We start from the raw sequence: 21,468 nt of genomic DNA on the forward strand, positions 1-21,468 counted from the left end.
CAACCTCTCCTGTGTATGATATTTTCTACTTCCGCTAATATAATTACATTCTGCTAGAACAAAAGTTCCAAAATACTTCCTTTTGCAATAAAGGTAGACTAGGTAATTTAGACCAACCTTTCTGACTGAGAAAAAAACTAGATGAATTATTAAATGCATCTGTTTGAAGTATGAGAGAGCCACTGAGGCAAATGAAGAATGACAAGGCTAAGTTATGAGAGGAGAATAAAACCCAAAGAAGTTAGCCTAGCATTTGGTGCCACTTTCTCCCATAAACAGGAATTCTAAATGGAAGAGTCCATGGATTGAATTAAAGAAACGCACAAACTTGGATAGAAAAAGATTATATCTTTATTTTTACAAACCATTAACTGGAATTTAGTATTTCCTTTATATTTTTCCTCAAATATTTTTTAAATGTTTTTATTCATTTTTGAGAGAGAGAGAGCATGAACAGGGGAGGGGCAGAGAGAGAGGGAGGCAGAGGATCATAGCAGGCTCTGCACTGATAGCAGAGAACCCAGTGCAGGGCTTGAACTCACAAACCATGAGATCACGACCTGAGTTGAAGTTCGATGTTTAGTTGATTGAGCCACATAGGCACGCTAGAAACCTCAAATATTTTCATATCACGTTAAAGTTGCCTCAGAATCTCACAGTATCATTTATACTCATCACCGCCTCAAAAATAGGATATCATGACACCCACTAGTAGTTTCAGGAGCTTCTGCCAGTCCTGAAAGAGGAAGCTGATAGACTGATCAGGTAATAGTTTTGATTTAATATTAAGTTCCTGAATTTTCAAATGACTCTTGAGGCTTGGCAGTCAAAAAACTGGAGCTCAGGACCCACCCAGCTGGGTAGAGGAACTGTGGCATATCCCTAAGGCTCTGGTTAGTACCTTGAAAGGCTGTATCCTGAAACAGATCAGCCCTCCCTGATACTTAAGCCTACCTTCAAATCATTTCAAGCCCTTGATTGGATTGAGGTAATCAAGAATTGCTAGTGCTCAGACCATCTGCCAGAAGCAAATATAAATCCTCTCTGAAGAAAGATAATAGCATTCAAGGCTTTACATTATTTCTAGAATTTTTCATATACAAAGTACAACACTCAACTAAAGGAAAAAAGTATAGTACAATTTATGACAATGGAGTAAAAACTCAAGGGTAATAAACACAGACCCATAAGGAATCCTGATTTTGGATTATGGACTTTTATATAATCTTGCTTTACCATATTCAAGAAAATGAAGGATAAATATTTGTAAAGAACCATAAAAAAAACCTGAATGGTAATTCTTCAACTAAAAAATACAATAATTGGGTACCTGGCTGGCTCAGTCAGAAAAGCATGCGACTCTTGATCTCAGGGTCCTGAGTTCAAGCCCTACCCCGGGTGTAGAGATTACTTAAATAAATAAAACTTTAAAAATAAGTAAGTAAGTAAATAAATAAATAAATGGAAAAGGCTATATACTGTATGATTTCAACTATATAATATCTTGGAAAAGGCAAAAACTATGAGGAAGGAATTGGGTGGAAAGAAGGGATAAACATGAAGAGCACAGAGAATTTTTAGAGCAGTGAAAATACCCTTTATGATACCATAATGATGGCTATATGTCATTAAACATCTGGTCCAAACCCATAGAATGTACAATACCAAGAGTAAACACAAAGTAAACTGTGAACTTTGGGTAATTACGATCTGTCAATGTAGGTTCATCAATTGTAACAAATGTACCATTCTGGTAGAGGATGTTGGTAATAAAATATATAATAAATATTTGATAATAAAAATAAAATAAGTGTTGCCTTTTCATTTTCGGGGCAGGGGATACACAGGAAATCTCTACCTTCCTCTCAATTTTGCTGTGAACCTAAAACTACTCTTAAAGTCTGTAATAAACAAAACAAAAAGGTATATTTAAACTACATAAGGTCTTCACAATAAACTACAGAAGTAAACTACAGAAAATGAAGTAAATTAAAATCTACTTTGGGGTACCTGGGTGACTCAGTCAGTGAAGCATCTGACTTCAGCTCAGGTCATGATCTCAGTTTGTGAGTTCGAGCCCCATGTTGGGCTCTGTACTGACACTCAGAGCCTGAAGCCTGCTTCAGATTCTGTGTCTTCATCCCTCTCTGCCCCTCCCCTGTTCACACTCTTTCTCTTTCAAAAATAAGTAAACATTAAAAAAATTTTTTTAATAGGGGCGCCTGGGTGGCTTAGTCAGTTAAGCGTCCGATTTTCGCTTAGGTCATGATCTCGCGGTTCGTGGGTTCGGGCCCCGCGTCAGGCTCTGTGCTGACTGCCAGCTCAGAGCCTGGAACCTGTTTCAGTCTGTGACTCCCTCTCTCTCTGATCCTCCCCTGCTCACGATGTCTCTCTCTCTCTCTCTCCTAGAAATAAATAAAACATTTAAAAAATTTTTAAATAAATAATAAAATCTTCTTTGCTACTGGGAATAAAAAAGAAAAATGAAGATGTATTTTGGGAAGCAAGACTAAGAGTAGTATGAGAAACACCAATAACCAAATCCTAAGGTTTTTACAAACCTCAGTTTCAACATTCAGTTTCCCCAGCTTACAATTTCCTCCCTCTCTTGTATTTAAAACAGACTGATTAAAGTATCACAGTAAGATACAAAACCTACAAAAACAAAAATAAGATGTGAATTGGAATTAAGAACTCAGTACATGGGTTTAACAGCAAGTTACACATAAATGAAAAGAGAATTAATGAACTGGGAAATAGGTCAGAAAAAAATATCCAGAAGGAAGCACATAAGACAAAATGATGAAAAATGCAAAAAAGTACATAAGAGGTCTACTATTTATGTAATTGGACTGTATAATTGGAATCCCAGAAGGAGTAAAGATAGTGGAACAGAAGTAAATCTGAAAAGCTAACAACTGAGAACTTTCAAAAACTGATAAAAGACATCAAATTATAGATTTGAGGAGCACTAAGAACCCTAAGTGGTTTAAATATTAAAAAGCAAATGGAGGCACATTATGGTAAAACTATCAAATCCCAAGATCAAGGAGACATATCTAAAAAGTAGCCAGAGATAAAGGACAGATTATTTTTCAAAGATGTAAGAATGACCGATACTTCTCAACAGAAATAGTGGAAACCAGAAGATAATGGAATAGCGTCTTCAAAGTACCAAAAATAACTGCCAACCTAGAACTTATGCCAGAAAAACATTAGCCTTCAAAAGTGAAGGTGCAAATTCTAATAATGTCTATAGATAACAGTTTTCAATGAACTGATTTTCAAAATTACACTATAGTTAGAGAAGATGTTAACATTACTAGAAGTTGGGTGAAAGGGATATGGAGACTGTTATTTTTACAACTTTTAAAAAAATACATCTACAGTTATTACTAGAGGAAAAAAGGTAAAATACAGTTTCAGGATGAAAGCTAATGTCAGAATGGAAGCTCCATGAAAGTTGGGATTTCTTGTCTGCCTTTCACTGCTGTATCGCCCAGTGTCCAGAATACTGACTGACACAAAGGCATTCAGTAAGTATTTGTTGAACGCACAAATAACAACAGTAGTAGTAGCTAGGGTTTATTCAACACTTAATATACCTTAAGTAGAATACCAAGTACTTTACATTCATTACCCTTCCAACAATCATGCAACATGGAATTTTCAATTATATTTATGAGTCTCCCTCTATTTTATAGATGAGACTAAGCAACCTGCCTATGACCACGTACTAGTCAGTGGCAGGCCTTCAAATAGATCTGACTGCAAAGTCTGTGTTGTTAACCACTATGTTACAGTACTTTCATGTCACATAAAAATATTTCTTTCTTGTTCACTTATCTAAATTCTATTCACCTTTCCAGATTGTATTAGTCAGTGTTCTCCAGAAAAACATAACAAGCAGTACATACATACATACAGTTGATGCTTGGTCAACACAAGTATGAACTGTGCAGGTCTACTTATACACAGATTTTTTACAGGACAGAATTTTCTCATCTTTATGATTTTCTTAATAACATTTTCTTTCCTCTAGCTTTATTGTAAGAATATAGTACATATAACATACAAAACACACGTTAATCAACTTTGTGATCAACTGTTTAGGCTTCTGGTCAACAGTAGGCTACTAGTAAAGTTTTGGGGGAGTCAAGGGATACAGAAATGCTGATGCATAGGAGCACATGTACCCCAATGTTCATAGCAGCACTCTCCACAATAGCTAAAACATGGAAAGAGCCTAAGTGTCCATCAACAGATGAATGGATCAAGAAGATGTGGTTTATCTATACCATGGAATACTACATGGCAATGAGAAACAATGAAATCTGGCCATGTGTAGCAACATGGATGGACCTTGAGGGTGTTATGCTGAGCGAAATAAGTCAGGCAGAGAAGGACAAATATCATATGTGTGCACGTATAGGAGGATTAGGAGGAACTTAACGGAGGACCAAGGGGGAGAAGAAGGGCGGAAATGGTGGGGGAAAGGGAGAGAGGCAAACCATGAGAGACTCTTGAATGCTGACAAAAACTGAGGACTGATGGATGTGGGGGGGAGGAGGGATGGGCATGGAGGAGGACACTTGTGGGGATGAGCACTGGGTGTTATGTGGAAACTAATTTGACAATAAACTATTTGTAAAAAAAAAAAAAAGTTTTGGGGGAGTCAAAAATTATACATGGATTTGATATTTGACTGTGTCTGGGATCTGATGTCCCTAACCCTGTGCTGGTCAAGGGTAAACTGTATACACAAGAAGAGAGTTAGCTTATATTCTTATGGAATTAGCTCATGTGACTATGGAAGCCGAGAAGCCCCCTGATCTGCCATCAGTAATCTGGAGAACTAGGCGAGTTGGTAGTGTAATTCAATCCAGGTCTGTAAGACCAAGAGCCAGGGGAGTCAGTGGTGTAAGTCCCAGTCTGATTCCAAAGGCCCAAGAATCAGAGGGACAATGATGTAAGTTCTAGTCTAAATTCAAAGGCACTGATGTCTGAGGACGGGAGATAATGGATGTCCCAGCTAAAGCCAAACAAACAAAACAAAAAAAGAAAACAGGGGCACCTGGGTGGCTCAGTTGGTTAAGTGTCTGACTTCAGCTCAGGTCATGATCTCATAGTTTGTGGGGTCAAGCCCCACGTCGGGCTCTGCGCTGACAACTCAGAACCTGGAGTCTGCTTCAGATACTGTGTCTTCCTCTCTCTCTGCTCCTCGCCCAGTTGTGTTCTGTCTCTGTCTCTCTCTCTCTCAAAAATAAATAAACATAGTTTGCCTCCCTCCCCTTCTATTCTCCCCAACTATTTTTCCCCTTTTCCAAACCGTGAGAGACTCTTGAATGCTGAGAACAAACTGAGGACTGAGGGGGGTGGGGGGGAGGGGAAGGAGGGTAATGGGCATGGAGGAGGGTACTTGTTGGGATAAGCACTGGGTGTTATATGTAAACCAACTCAACAATAAACTATTTAAGAAAAAGAAAAAAATTGTAAAAATAAAAAAAATTTAAATAAATAAACATAACAACATAAACAAAACAAAACAAAATAAAATTCACTCTTCTACCTTTTTGTTCTAATCAGGTCCTCAAGGAACTGGAAGATGCCTACCCACACTGGTACGAGTGGATCTTCTTTAAAGTCTACCAATTCAAATGCTAATCTCTTCTGAAAACACCCTCACAGAACTACTCAGAAATTACCTATCTGGGCATACCCGAGCCCAATCAAGATGACATATAAAATTAACCATCACACAAGTCAAGACATACTGTTCTACAATGGCTACTTTAACTTCTCTAGCACCCATTATTTCTTATTCTCAGATCTCAGAGCACAATGTGATGCCATTGTATAAGGTCTTGAAATTGTTCTTTAATTGTTTACTAATCAGTAAGCATTATCTCCTTAAGCAGATTACATCCCACTGACCATATCTTACAGCCACATTTGAAACTCTATAAGGATACTTGATGTTTTGGTAAAGAGATAAGAAAAACATGTAGTTGGAAAAACCATGTAAGCAACAATGCTATGGGATGCTTTAGAGACGGGGACTGTATGGTTCAAGATTCTAAACATCAAATCTGACTCAGAAAAACACTACCTTAAAAAGGTGGCTTTACATCAAATTTTCTATAATACCTCTTTTTCCTTATGGCAAGTTAGTAGGTGTTCAGGGCATTTTGGACATAGTACAATTCTCTTGGTTAAACCCCCTTGAGAGGGCACATATATTGCATAGAAGGTGCAGTTTGAGAGTGTGCAGATGAGCAATTATCCCTACACATGTAAACTATAGCTTGTGTGGTGTAAATATACCCTCCCTGCCTGGAACTGCCTGTGTAACGTTGTCTCTTTGGGCTCTGTGGTTTCTCAATACATTCCAACTGTTGGGAGGCTGGAGCTTGGCTCTGCAAGCACAGAGAAACAGCTTCCTGCAGCAGGCTGCCAGTGCGAGGAGCAATGACCTCAGCACAGAATGTCTGCTTTTCATTACCCCGAGCACATCACTGTACGGCTAGAGCTCAGAGTAAGAACAATGCAAGTTGGGTAGACTTGACTAGCCCAGGTCTCCCATTACACCTTGAAGTTTTTAATCTCGGCAGCCAGAGAAAATAGGGTAGAGCTAGGAAGTGAGGAAATGGCTTATTGGTGGGAAAAGGAAAGACAGAAAGATTTCCTAGGCCTTTCTCCGAATGAACCAAATGGTGAGTAAAGTGGCTAACACTAAATGGCTAATAGTGATGCAGGAAATCATCAGTCTTTAATCTCCAAAAAAGCACACAAGATGCAGGATAAGCAAAACGTATGACAGAGAAAAAGAAAGACTAAAAGACCCTCAAAATCTTCAACTCTAATACCATCTGAAGAGAAAGAAGAGCAAGAGTGTCACTTTGCAAGAGACCCACAAACTAGGAGAGAAGTGAAAATCCCAGAAAACCGGAGCTAAAGGGGAATAAGAGTGAATTCTATATAGCTAGCCATTTTATACACGTTATTTTACTTCATTTATACAACAACCCTACGAGATAGGTATTATTATCCCCAGCATGACCTTGACCTGGAAAATATAACACGAGGACATTAACAAAGACATCTGTTGTCGATATTATTTAATGACAAAGGGATGAACCCAAGGCTCCTTCTCTGGCCACCCCCAAAATAGCATTACTGTTGCAGCCTCAGAACTCAGCAACCCTGGACCAACGTATCCCTAAAATAAAGTTACATGCTCGTGACATTTTCTGGTAGGATGGTTTCCACCACGTTGGTCAGAACTGCATCTGATAGCTGAAGAAAGGAATTACAGTTATGGCCTCGGACAGGAAATTGGTTGGACATGACCCCTGTTGAGGGATCCTGAGAAACAATTTGTTTTGTGGGGAAGTCACTGACTGTAAAGATGCACCTGCCATGGGGCTGGAAGCTAAGAGACAGACAAACATCTTAGCAAATCAGAGTAACAGAGAGAAGCTTCATTTGACTTTCATTTCACTTTTCTCAGGGAAGAAGAATCTTTGTGCGGCTGCCAAAATCCTCACTGTCCCTCCGCCTTCCCTTCCATCCCCTCCACCCCCATCCCAGTTCATTAAAGACCTTCTGGTTAAAGGTGCCAGAATGTGTCATTCTTTCCTGCTCTTGTGCCAGGCCTGTGCTGCCAACACCACAGATCTTCTAGAGTTCTGAGCAAATTATGGAAGAAATTAGAAACACTGATGAATTTAAATGGTTCTGTTGTCGATGAACTAAAGTTTCTTGACTTCTGATGAGCTATTTCACATTCCTAATAGCACTACTGATCTGTTCGTTCAGATTTGTGTGTGTCTACCTATTGCCAGAGAGGGACTTGGGGAATTATGAGAGCGGTGGAATGAGAAGAAAGATCAGCACTTGGATTGGACCAAGTAAGGATTCTTTATATTATTCATAGATTAAAATAAGTCAAGTAATTTCTCTAAGGGGAAATATTTTGGGGTAGAAAACTATACCTAATTTTTTTCCAGCTAGCTATAAAGGCTGCTCCCATGCAAACAGAAATAATATCACTGGTTCCTGAAAATACTTCAGCCAAGGATGGAGTTCCTTCATTTCCTCTTACTGAATGGTTTCACAACAGCTAACTTTCTCTTAACTTGCAGAAGGGAGGAGGTGGGGAAGTAAGGTCTCTCCTGACAGGGAGAATCTGGGCCCAATTATTATTTCCACAACCTTTGACTCTGACTTCTAAATGAGTCAGGGGACCAGTGGGCTGTGAAATGGCTTCCTCAGTTACCAGGTCAAGTGCTGCTGGATGGTTTTCCTGTAATCAAAACATGAAGGGACTGAAGAAAGAGATGGATTCTAAGCAAGTAAGCAGCTGCTTATATCCTTGATGAACCTGGGTTTTTAAGTTTCAAAATCAATTTTGATGACTCTCCACTCACCACTATGTCTCTCTGGAGTACTTTTGCTATAGGATACCCCTGGTAACATAGAAAAGAACCAGAATCCTCTATACATTTTACAAATGACATCTTAACAGAAGTGCCTGGGCCAATAACAGTGAGGATAGGATTGCTCTAGCTCAAGGCAAAATCTATTCCTGGCAATTATCTCAGTCTGTGAGAATCCAGATGCTGACAATGAGAAACGGGTCATTTTCTGTTATAATGTGTCAACTCCAGCTAAGAACTGAACTATGGAAAAAAGATGGGGGGCAGGGAGAAGCAATACCCTTTTGAAGAAGCCTATAATAGGATTAGTCACCATTACTTCACCACAGCACATTTTGGCTCAGTTTAACAACAATAAGTAGGGAAAACATAGAGCAGAAATGGCCCAGAGAAGTCTCAAGTCCACTCCTCATTCAAAGCTATGAGCCTGGAAATCCGTGAAGTCCTGATGTGTTCTGATGTGTTTCTTGTGCTCCAAACCTGCTCCTTTGTTACCATGGGCACGAGAAGAACCCAAAACAACATTACTTAAATGCTGGATGATGGATAATCCTAAAAAATCTGCCAACTTTAGAACTGCAAGTTTATACCCTGACTGTTCTAGATTACCTAGGAGAGAAGTGGGTCATCTTTCATATGGCTTAAAGCACCTGTTTAAAAAAAGAAGGAACAATACATATTTTATAATCATGAGTTGTTTTCATTAGAGTTACATTTTAAGTGATTTAGGAATATGCACTCTTGGAACTTCCTTTTTGTCTTCAGGAGTGAATTAATGTTCACATTTCATGGATTTATTCTAATCAAAACAATAAAGGAGGGGGGATTTGACGCTAGTACTTTTTACTGCAAGAGTATATTAAAAGAGGTATGCAAATTGCCAAGTGAATTCTAATGATTAATATATATCAAGATATAATTATTAATGCTCTTTTTCTAAACACTAAGATTTCAATCTTCATATTTATATTAGGTACTAGATAACACAGGTAATTTTTATGTCTAATTACTTTATTACTTTCCCTTATGATAAATGAGCAATGCATAGGGAAGCCAATTACTTGTAATGTGGCTTTCCCAGATCACTGCCTATTATGGTTATTCCATTCTGGGTAGCAGCAAATACAATCAATCAAATTATCTTTTTCTTTTAGACACAGAAAGCTTAGATAACAAAGGTAGAAGAAAGAAAGTGAGTCACCTGAACAGACATAACTTATTGGCTCTTCAATGGGATGAGCCAATCATTCCCTGGGAGAAGCCCTCAAATGCCATTTCCAAGAGGTCTTCCTGGTTATCCTGTATATCACATTATCCCAGTGATTTCCTTGTTATTTATCTTGTTATGGTCATCAGCTGTGTAACCTTAGGAATGTTACTTTTGTGTGCCTGCATTTCCTAATGTGTAAAATGAAGAGAATATTAAAACCCCACCTCATAGTATTGGAAGAATTAAATGAGATGATACATTTGAAATGTATTGAACAGTGCCTAGCACAAAGCAAGTATTTATTGCCTATCAGCTATTGCTATTGTCATCATCAGTTTACTTATTTATTGACTATCTTCCTCACTACACCCTTAGGTCTATGAGAATAATCACCTTATCTGTCTTGCTTACTACTATGGCTCCACTGCCTGCTACACATAGGCGCATAGTAAGTGCTCAAAAAAATTATGGAATGAGTTCATGAGTGAATGCTGTCTTATATTCTCACAGGGCTTTAAAATAAACCTCTATCAATGAAGGTAATCTGTGTAGTTGCAACCAAAATAGTCATCGTGAAAGCATTCCCAAAAGCTAAAACCATCATTAAAAAGGAAACAAAAACAAGACACTTGATCATAAGAAAGAGCCCTCCTGGGCCCACCAACCAAGACCACAGAGTATCAGAGTATCATTCTTTTCTATATTAGTATGTGGAGGTCAAGCTCCCTGATGCCTCAGTGTTGTAACTATCAATTTAGCCTGTGAAGAATGGTTCCCAATCCTGATAGGAATTCTCAGATTTCAGCCTGTTTTTCTCTCATCATTATTTTCCAATGTCTTAAAAAACCACATTTCTCATTTTATCTTTACCACAGGAACCTGGTCACACTCTGCTGTGGTTTCTAAGTTACAGCTACTCTAGCCTCATTTTCTTGGATGTACTTCTTCAGAGGTCTTGACCCCATGCTGACACTTGGTCTATTCTTAGAGTGGCACCTCTAAATATTCATTCCTTTTACCTTCCACTGGTTGAAAGGCAACATTCAGAGGTAGAGGTTGCATACAACATAAAAGAAAATCCTCTGGGATTTAGTATCCTTCTTTCAAGAGTGTCCAGAGGAATATGATCTAAAGAGCTCACAGTCTTACAGACATACGCACACAGTACAGCTTAGCTACTCGTGTTTTGCAGCTTACAGAGATTTGCTGGAACAATCATGGATTTGTTGGAAAACACCAATAACTGAGGAATGACAGACAGCACAGGTGAGAAGACAAGCAGATCCACAGAAGAAATTAAACAGAAAAGTGTTCCAAAAACAATTTGAAAGAGTACTTTTATCATTGTTTATAGGTAAATCATCCATCATTAAATATGTGAAAATCCCAAGGTATGAGCCTGAAACTGAGAGATGGAAGTGTACTGTTAACGTATTTTCTAAAAAAATCATGTTTCTTACTGTTTAGAGACAGTTCCAATTGTATCCCCTAAAAAGGCCAATACTGAGCATTTAAATGGCAATGAACTAAGGTCACCAGACAAGGTTATGTGATAAACTTTGTGGAGTATAGTTCTTAAAGGAAATTTCAAAGAATTTGGAAATTATAAGTAGAAGAGACCTCAAAATATGATCTGGGTAAGTCTCTAGCAATGCTAGGCTGTATAGTTACTTAGAGGCAGTAGAAGCTGGTAGCCTTTGAAATACTCCAGACAAAGGGCACCTGGATGGCTTAGTCAGTTAAGTGTCCGACTTCGGCTCAGGTCACGATTTCACGGTTTGTGGGTTCGAGCCCCGCGTCGGACTCTGTGCTGACAGCTAGCTCTGAGCCTGAAGCCTGCTTCAGATTCTGTGTCTCCCCCTATCTCTGACCTTCTCCTGTTCATGCTGCCTCTCTCTCTCAGAAATAAATTTAAAAAATTAAAAAAAAGAAATAATCCAGATGAGACTTGATTCCCAACTCTGTCACTTATTAGTCTGTAAATTTAAAGAAGCTATTTTAACCTTTCTGAGACTTGGTTTCCTTATCTATAAAACAGAGGTGATAATAATAGTACCTACTTCAAAGAATTATAGTGGCTGAGACATAGTGTGAGTTTAATTAAAAACTGCTCATTATAATGTATAATTGTTATATTGTTATTATTATTAGAACATCAGATTTTATTATACCTATATCATAGCTGTGCCAACTGAAGCCCAGAAAATTTCAGAAATTGCCCAAGATTATAGAGTGAGGACTGTTAAGAAAGACGAACTCTTCACCCAAGGCAGTGCTCTTTTCCCTTCATTATGCTGCTATGAATCAACAAAAAACTGAGACCTAAGGAAGAAGACTTTTTCACTAGAGAAACAAAATTCATAATCAAAGAAAATCAGGAGCTTCTACCACTCAGGTCTCGTCTACCAAATACCCTTTTCAATTTCATCATATGTCTACAACTTTCAAGTATTTTTTTTCCTGGTTTTAAGATTTTGGAGGGTTTTTTTTTTAGTTTATTTATTTTGAAAGAAAGCATGAATGGGGAAGGGGCAGAGAGAGTGGGGGAGAGAGAGAATCCCAGTTTCCATACTATCAGCACAGAGCCCAATGTGGGGCTCGATCCCACAAATTGTGAGATCGTGACCTGTGCCAAAATCGAGAGTCAGACACTTAAGACACTGAGCCACCCAGGCGCCCCAAGAGTTTGGAGCTTTGATGCTAGTTCATTTCTCAAAATAACTTGCCTTGAGCCAATACGGTTTCTGAAACATGTCAGGTGTGTGCCACTCACACACACTTTATAATTTTTAGTTTCCTTAGAACAAGAAAACAGCTCACTTAGCAACTAGATTTCTATCAGTGCTATGGAAAATCTTAAGATATTTTTCAACAGTGTATTGGTGGATAAAAGCTATAGTTAATAGCATTCAATAGCATTTTGAAGCAGTTATGAGCTTTACTATTGGCTCTACAGAGTTCAGTATCAGTTATATAGACCAGCTGGGTTCAGTTATGGAGTGCTACATATACGGTATACAGCTTCTTATATGGCAGGATATAGAGCTTGAATCAAAAAGAATCAACAAAAAAGAGAGGAAAAGCAGGAGAAGGTCCTTATTACTTATTACAATCAAGAGTAAGAGTAAATAGTATGCAATAACTTAAAATACAGACACGGCCGTGTATTCAACAAACACTCACCTACCATCTATTATGTGCTAAACATCATGCCAGGCACTAGGAACACAAAGATGAAGAGGACATGATGCCTGCCCTCAGGAACCAATGTGACAGGAAAAAGACTTATATAGGAGACAGTGGTGGTGAGGAGGAAGGTAAAGTAAAATGGAAAAAAAAAACAACAACCAGGAAGAAGCATTGCCCCCAGAAGAATCATATTTCACTTGGCAAGGAGCCTCAAGAGCACTGGTACAGATTAAATGGCCTAGAAACTTGACCCCTAGGCTTGTCAGTTCTGTAAGAGCAAGCAAAGCTATTCAATCTCAGTCTTTATTCCCTGCCCACCTCATTTGCTTCAGCCCACACCATGGGAACAAGGAAGATTCCTTTCTTGATCTTCCTTTAGGGGACTGGGAGAAGGGACCAGCTCTGCTCCTGGAGAGCCTGTTTTTCCTGGGGACTTGAAATTCCAATCCATATGAAATCTAGTTTTTATTTGCAAGGCCTATAACTTGGCAAAAGAGCTAGTGAGTGAGAGTCAAGAATTCCCCTAACAGCAAACCAATTTTAGGCTGTTTGAATAGCTGTCTGATCTTCAAAGAAGCTCTGGAGCAGAAAGGAAAAAAAATCTGTTTTCAAGGAGGATGGATTTGAGCTCATGATTCCTCTGAAATAGAAGCCTGTTAGAGGCTCCTCTTCCTTAGAAGGCTCCCAGTAAACCATAAAAAAGGGAAAGAGAATCCAAATGAGGAGACAAATATATGATGGCGTTGTGGAAATAAAAGTAACATTTTATATTCTTTAGCACATCCTTTCGTGAAGACCAAGGTGTTTAAAATGGATTCTCTCGCTCTTCCTCTTCCCGTGAGTGGCCTGAGGTGTGATCTCTGAAAATGGTTCGTTATTCACTTGACCCGGAAAACCCAACAAAATCATTCAAATCAAGAGGTTCAAATCTTCATGTTCACTTTAAGAACACACGTGAAACTGCCCGGGCCATTGAGGGTATGCATATCCGAAAAGCCACCAAGTATCTTAAAGATGTCACTTTGCAGAAGCAACATGTGTCATTCCATTGCTACAATGGTGGAGTTGGTAGGTGTGCCCGGGCCAAACAGTAGGGCTGGACACAGGGTCGGTGGCCCAAAAAGAGTGCTGAATTTTTACTGCACATGCTTAAAAATGCAGAGAGTAATGCTGAACTTAAGGGTTTAGATGTAGATTCTCTGGTCATCGAGCACATCCAGGTAAACAAAGCCCCCAAAATGCAGTGTAGAACTTATAGGGCTCATGGTCGGATTAACCTATACATGAGCTTTCCCTGACACATTGAGATGATCAGAAAAAGAGCAGACTGTTCCTAAACCAGAAGAGGAAGTTGCACAGAAGAAAAAGATATCCCAGAAGAAGCCGAAGAAACAAAAACTTATGGCCCAGGAGTAAATTCTGCATAAAATACATGCAAATAAAAGTAAAAAACAGAAAAAAATAAAATGGATTCTCTCTCAGCCTAAAAACAGCTCTGTGATATTAAAAAAGTAGTAATCATTTTGACTTTTACACACTCCGAGCATGCTTTACAAAGAAACACAATCTTTTAAAGACATAAACTACGAAAGCTATTCTGCCTCTACAAATACTCTTACATCATTAGCTGACTGACACAGCATCCTGTAGGAAGAAAACTGCAGAGGGAAATCATCCCAAGCGTTTCCATGAGAAAAGCCAGGTATAAAAACACAGGCTAAAGGAGCACTGACTACAGGCAATCAGGAGGGAGTATTCTGAATAAAGGAGAAAGTTAAAAATTATAGGAGGGACCTAGGGGCACCTGAGTGGCTCAGTCGTTTAAGCGTCTGACTTCGGCTCAGGTCAGATCTCACAGTTGGTGGTTTTGAGCCCCACATCAGGCTCTGTGCTGACAGCTCAGACCCTGGAGCCTGTTTCAGATTCTGTGTCTCCCCCTCTCTCTGCCCTTCCCCCACTCATGCTCTCTGTTTCTGTCTCAAAAATAAATAAACTATAAAAAATTTTTTAAAAAAATTACAGGAGGGACCTAAAGAAACAGATCTAACTGATCAATTAGTTCTTGAGCTACTATAGTCATGACCACTCATGAGACTCACCACTGGACAAAACTAGATGCACCAAAAGCATCTTCCAAAACCTGTTTGGGCAGTGCTCAAGTGACCTGCCAAAGCTAAGCATTCATGGCCACTACATAATCAGCAATAACCTGCTCCATTCTTCACGTATCTTACCTGCTTCCAAGGGCCTTCTCTAGGCCCACCCTGTTGCCACCCTGTTGGCAAAGCTCAGGTACTTACTATTCAGTGAAGAACCTGGCAATGCCATATTGGCTAATATCTTCCTTGTTCTCTAGCAGCTGGCACACTGCATCCTCCATGTATGTGAGGACATGTCGCTGGGCTGAAAGAAAAATCAAGATGAAAAGAGAAAGTGAGAGACATAGAAAACAAGTCTTCCTAGTCCCAGTAGGAGGCCATAAAAGTCCATCAAGATGTTGGCTCTGCCCTAGAAAGTGGACTGGAATAAGCAAACCAAATGTGTTGGCCCTAACTAAGCTAAGGTCTCAAAGGGTAGGATGGGAGACAATGTACAACATGACCTATTGCCATCTGATTGGCTATTAGCATTAAAATTTTTTTTTTAAATTTTATTTATCTATATTGAGAGAGAAAGAGAGGCAGGGAGGGGCAGAAAAAGAATCCCAAACAGGCTCTGCACTGCCAGCACAGAGTCTGAAGTGGGGTTCAAACCCACGAGCCATGAGACCATGACCTGAGCTAAAATCAAGAGTCAGGCACCTAACTGAGCCACTCAGGCACCCCTTGGCTGTTAGACATAATATAAACCCTTCACTCTTCATTTCAGTGATGAGGGTGACTTTAATGACAGTGAGGAGCTTCAGCACCATTTAGCACCATATAGATACACCTGGGAATTCTTCCTTCCTCTTTCCACACTCTTCCGCTTCTGCATGTCTCAGAAACTTAACCCAGGGAGTAGTGATGCCACGCCCAAAACACGGATGATCTGCTTGCAAAGAAAACTCAATTCCTTAATAATAAAAAAGGTCTCTGAAAAAAGCTTAAGGAAATTTAATGAAAATTTCAGTAATGGTGTTATGTTATTTTGTTGTTGTTGTTGTTTCTATTTTTATTTTTGAGAGAGAATGCATGAGTGGGGGAGAGGGGCAGAGGGAGAGTGAGAGAGAGAGAGAGCAAGAGAGAGAATCTTAAGTAGGCTCCACATTCAATACAGAGCCTGATGCAGGGCTCAATCCCACAACCCTGTGATCATGACCTGAGCCGAAATCAAGAGTTGGATGCTCAAATGACTGAGCCACTCAGGTGCTGCAGGATGTTATAAGTTATTAATCTTAGAACCATGAAATCTGTGTGGCTCAATTTATCAGAAATCACGTATTCTGCATTTGTTGTTACTAGAAAATGTGTGAATTAATCATGGGCTTGTGTATTAGAATTAGACAGACCTGGGTTGGAAATATGGCTCTGTCTTTGGTAGTTTAATTCTGGATAGTTATTTAATCTATACCTGTTTTCTTCTTTATCAGGTGTGGGGAAAAGACACAATTTAACTCTTTCTGAAAATATGGTGAATCAACTTCTCCATCTGAATCACCTCAGATACCATGTTAAAATGCAGATTTGTAATCTGACACCATCACAGACTTAGTGACCTTAAATTTCTACCTGGAGCCCAGTAGATTAAAAAATTTTCATGTTTTATTTATTTCTGAGAGAGAGACAGCATGAGCAGAGGAGAGTCAGAGAGAGAGGGAGACACAGAATCTGAAGCAGACTCCAGGCTCTAAGCTGTCAGCACAGAGCCTGACGTCGGGCTCGAACCCACGAACTGTGAGATCATTACCTAAGTCGAAGTCAGGTGCTTAAACAACTGAGCCACCCAGGCGCCCCTGGCGCCCAGTAATTTTTAAAAAAAGTTTTGGTTTTTTAAATTGCGGTATAGCTGACATACAATGTTGTATCTGTTTCAGATGAACAACATAGTGATTTGACAATTCTACGTGTATTCAATGCTCACCACAGTGAGTGTAGTCACCATACAATGTTACTACAATATTATGGACTACATTCTCTATGCTGTACTTTTCAAGGAGCCCAGTAATTTTTTTTTAATTTTTTTTTTAATGTTTTATTTATTTCTAGGAAAGAGAGAGAGACAGCGTGAGCAGGGGAGGGTCAGAGAGAGAGGGAGTCACAGACTGAAACAGGCTTCAGGCTCTGAGCTGGCAGTCAGCGCAGAGCCCGACGCGGGGCTCGAACCCACGAACCGTGAGATCATGACCTAAGCGAAAGTCGGACGCTTAACCGACTAAGCCACCCAGGCGCCCCAGGAGCCCAGTAATTTTTAACAAGTACACTTCATATTTCTTATGTACCCTGATGTTTAAGAATCACTAGTTAAGGGGCACCTGGGTGGCTTGGTCGATCAAGTGTCTAATTCTTGAGTTCAGCTCAGGTCATGATCTCACAGTTCATGAGATCAAGCCTCAAGTTGAGCTCTGCACTGACAGCATGGATCGTGCTTGGAATTCTCTCCCTCTCCCTCTCTGCTCTTTTTCTGCTTGTGCATGCGAAAGCACTCTCTCTCTCAAAAAATAAATAACCTCAAAAAAAAAAAAAAAAAAAAAGGAACCCACATTCCTGAAGTCCTGGCAGTCTAGTGAAACTTATAAAGCAAATAAATTTATCTACCCAAGCGGTACTCAGGAGTCTTCATTTGACAATGGTGACCTAAGGTTTTACCATGTTTGCATGGATCTAAAGTCCAGATGAATGACATGTTTACATTCTGTGACTTCTCTTGTCAATATGAGTGCTGCCCAAAGCTAACAACTATCAGCCACTGCAAACATTCCTTAGCCCCCCACCCCCAAGAAGTGAAAACAGAATCTGTGCTTAATCAACAGGCCATCCAACTGGAAAACTATTTCTCCAAGAAATGCCCAAAACTGAGAGTGGAGAGATAATACACACCAATATCTGGCATTAATTGTTTTATACCTTAATACATACATATATTAAATTGGGAAGAAAATGGCCAAACTCACATTAAAGTCAACGACACTGTCACCTTTGTATTTTTCTTCCCCTAGGCTAGTCAGGATTGGGGTGTTTTGGTTTTGGTTTTGATTCGATGGTAGAAATGAAAGAGCTCTTACTTAGTTGAAAATCTTGCTGCTTCCCCTCTCTGGCTTCAGGGACTAAATGTCAATATGAAAGCCCTTTAAGGGAGAAATATTTTCAGAGCAGTTAGAATCAAAGTACTTTTGTCCTGTCTGGGGGGGGGGGGGGGGGGGGGGGGGGGAGAGGTTTTCTGGAAAACCACCCAAAAAAAGGTGAGGGAGGAGGGAGAAAGGAAGGAAGGAAGGAAAGAAGAAAACAGAAAGAAAGAAAGAAAGAAAGAAAGAAAGAAAGAAAGAAAGAAAGAAAGAAAGAAGAAAAAGGACTATATCTGTTTAACATTCATCTACAAATCTGATGTTTATAGAGTTTCATAATAGTACATATAATAACAATAACAATAAAGATAACAACTCGGAGCACCTGTGCAATATATTGAACAATATACCAGACACTGTACTCTTGTCTTAACAAGCATTCTTTTATTTAGTCTTCACCACAATCCTGATACGTACATATTTTGAGTACCTCCATTTTACAAATGGGAGAACTGAGATTTATAGAATTAAAGTAGCTTGCTCAAGATCACGCAGCTAGTAAGAAGAAAAGCCAAGACTCAAACCAAGAACCCAGGCTCTGAACACTATGCCACATTGCCTCATCATTAACATTTCGTGAAGTCTATTTTTAAGTAAATAAGATCTTTATTTTACACAGAGCACAAAGGCAGGCACATCTGTTGATTGCAAAATCATCTAAGAAATGTGGTTCGTGTGTGTGTGTGTGTGTGTGTGTTCTGTCCGCACCTCCATGTGTTTGCATGCCAATCAGCATTTGTGTGAAGTCAGAATTTGTCATCAAATTTCAAAGTTTCTTATAAAGAACCACAAAATATTCACCCCACCTATTCCTAGTTTACAATGTGGAAAGAGGAAGCCATGGTGCTCTTTTTATTGGTGGATAAAGCAAAGCAGCTAAGAAGAGCCAGGAAAGGCATGGAGAAGTTCCTCCGTGCAGAGAATTTCTCACAAGCCAAGTGCCAGGAGCTCTCTCTAACCACTACTCTTTGGTGGTTTCCTTCACCTGCAGCTCTTATCAGTCCAATATTCCCCCTGTGGTTAAGTGTACCACCCAACCCTGGAAAATCCTTGTAGTTTATCAAACTTCAATGAGACAAGTTCAAAGCTCTTGCCTGGCAATAAAACATGGAGAGTGTCGTTTTATATTATTTTTTAAATGCAAAGGAATAGGCTTTAATTTATGTGAATGATTAAAGAATAAAAACGGCACACCTGCATCCCCAGAGGGCAAAGATATCTGGGCACCTTAGCTGCCCTCCTTGGAAAAAGAAAAACATTTCAGATTGGCTTTTCCTCTTCTGCTTTGCAGTGATTCCCAAGCCCAGGATTAAGTTTTCTAGCATGTACCGATGAGGCTCTATTGTTCTGAAGTCTACACAAAGGCCCAAGGTCCTGTCTTGCTCAGATACCATCACTCTCCGAGATAAGCACTTATAATTTCAACATGCTGCACTGAAAAACCAAAGTGAAATATAAGTAACAGTGTATGATTGTTTCTTGTTTCTGTTTATTTGCCTCCTGCTGATGGCTTAATCTCTTTATACCACAGTCATTCCTGCTATAAAATGGGTATGATTCTAAGAATGATATATCTAGGGGCACCTGGGTGGTTCAGTCGGTTAAGCATCCGACTTCACCTCAGGTCATATCTTGTAGTTCGTGAGTTCAAACCCCGTGTCAGGCTCTGTGCTGACAGCTCAGAGCCTAGAGTCGCTTTGGATTTGGTGTCCCCTGCCCCCCCCCCATCCCTCCCCTGCTCATGCTCTCTCTCTCTCTCTCTCAAAAGCAAATAAATGTTAAAAAAATTTTTAAAAAAAGAATGACATATCTAATAATGCACTACTTCTTTAGAAAATACTTGGTACATACGAAAAGTAACACATTAATGATTATATTAGTACTGCTGCATATTGATTCTGCAGATTAAAATGACACAGCAATGTTTTTGCAATGGTTAAGAACATGTACTCTGAAGTCGGGCTGACTTAGATTTGATTTCTAGTGCTGGTACTTATTAACTCTGTGATTTTAAGCAAGTTACCTAATCTCTCTGCTCTTTTCAATAAAATTGGGGAATAGTACCTATTACCTAAGCTTAAAGTGAGAATTAAATGAAATAATAGATGTAATGATCTTGGCATAGTGCTTGGCACACAGTAAGTACACAATAAATATTAGCAATTATTTTTACTCCTGTTGTTATCACTATAGTTGTTACTATGTACCACTCCCAGCCATTGCAAAACTCACAAGACGTAGGTCTTCAACACTAATAAACCACCAAGCAGCCAATTTACAATAGCCCTCCTCTCACTTAAAGTTCTGCTCATCCAACCAAGGATGTTTACAGATTATCTTCCAGGATTGTTGGGTTATATAAATCCTACACATACAATAATATACATAATCATATGCCCATTTCAGCTATAACCTTTAAACTTGTAGGAAGCATTCACTTATTAACCGCTAATTACTCAAAAGGCTCTAATTTACATGGGGAAAGTCCGGAACTATTTCTTCTTAACCATCTTCCCAAGCATAAATACCATCAAAGTATTATCTTGTTTGTTTTGCAATCAAATAAAGGGTCTCATTTAGAAATTATTGCTTGAGGAGCCAAGAATTTCCACCTACATTAATTAGACCACTCATTTTATTTTTATTATTTAATACAGAGTCCCTATACTAGAATAAACAAGTCTCACTGGAAAAATATTCACATGAATTACTACATGTAATATTAACAGGTACACATAGGAGCAACAGCAATATATGTGAAAAACACAGTATATACTTATATTCAACTTTAAATCTGGCTTTTTCCTCCCTTGCCAGAGTCCTCTGAGAAACATTTTAGTCTTTGAAGCCTCTTGAGATTCAGGTGCTGGCTGGCACACATGTTGAATTAAATTAAGACTGTTCTCTGAGATAAGAAAAGTAAGCCTGTTAACCAAACAACTTGTCATGTAAACTGTTTAGAAGCTTTAAGTTCAAGATCATTTATAAATCACCAACATGATTTGATTTGATCTTGTGAAGTGCAAATAGATGGCTTACTGGTTTAAAACATTACTAGATCTCTAAAATTAATTATTTACCATCCTCCATCTTTACTCACATGTCCTAATGCAGGGATACAATATGTTCTGGTGAAATACTTTATCAGCCACATAAGACCATCTTTGATCTTAGACCACACCAGACCAATTTCCTCTGACCAATGGATATGGGAAATGAGGAAAGCCAGTACGTAATCCTTATACAACTCAATGAGTAAGTAATAGACTTTTTGAAGCTCAGAGAAATTAAGGAATCTGCTAAAGTCTTAATAAATGGCTGATCTAGGTGTGCATGCTAAAGCCTATATACCCTTCCACTATAACCCA

At 39.1% G+C, this 21,468-nt stretch overlaps 1 protein-coding gene and 1 pseudogene across 2 annotated transcripts in view; one reads left to right on the forward strand and one right to left on the reverse strand.

Moving 5' to 3' along the window:
* The window catches only part of CUNH11orf49 (chromosome unknown C11orf49 homolog), a 200,200-nt gene that overhangs the window by 133,461 nt on the left and 45,271 nt on the right, over positions 1-21,468 (reverse strand). For both annotated transcript variants that reach the window (XM_039226757.1, XM_039226756.1), the window contains exon 2: positions 15,138-15,240. In XM_039226757.1, coding sequence (XP_039082688.1) covers positions 15,138-15,240 — 103 coding nt within the window. The remainder of the gene's footprint in view (positions 1-15,137; positions 15,241-21,468) is intronic.
* On the forward strand, positions 13,704-14,253 carry LOC120228419 (annotated as a pseudogene).

Source organism: Hyaena hyaena, unplaced genomic scaffold (assembly GCF_003009895.1).
Source record: "Hyaena hyaena isolate Hyena2069 unplaced genomic scaffold, ASM300989v1 scaffold_23, whole genome shotgun sequence".
Lineage (NCBI taxonomy): Eukaryota > Metazoa > Chordata > Mammalia > Carnivora > Hyaenidae > Hyaena > Hyaena hyaena.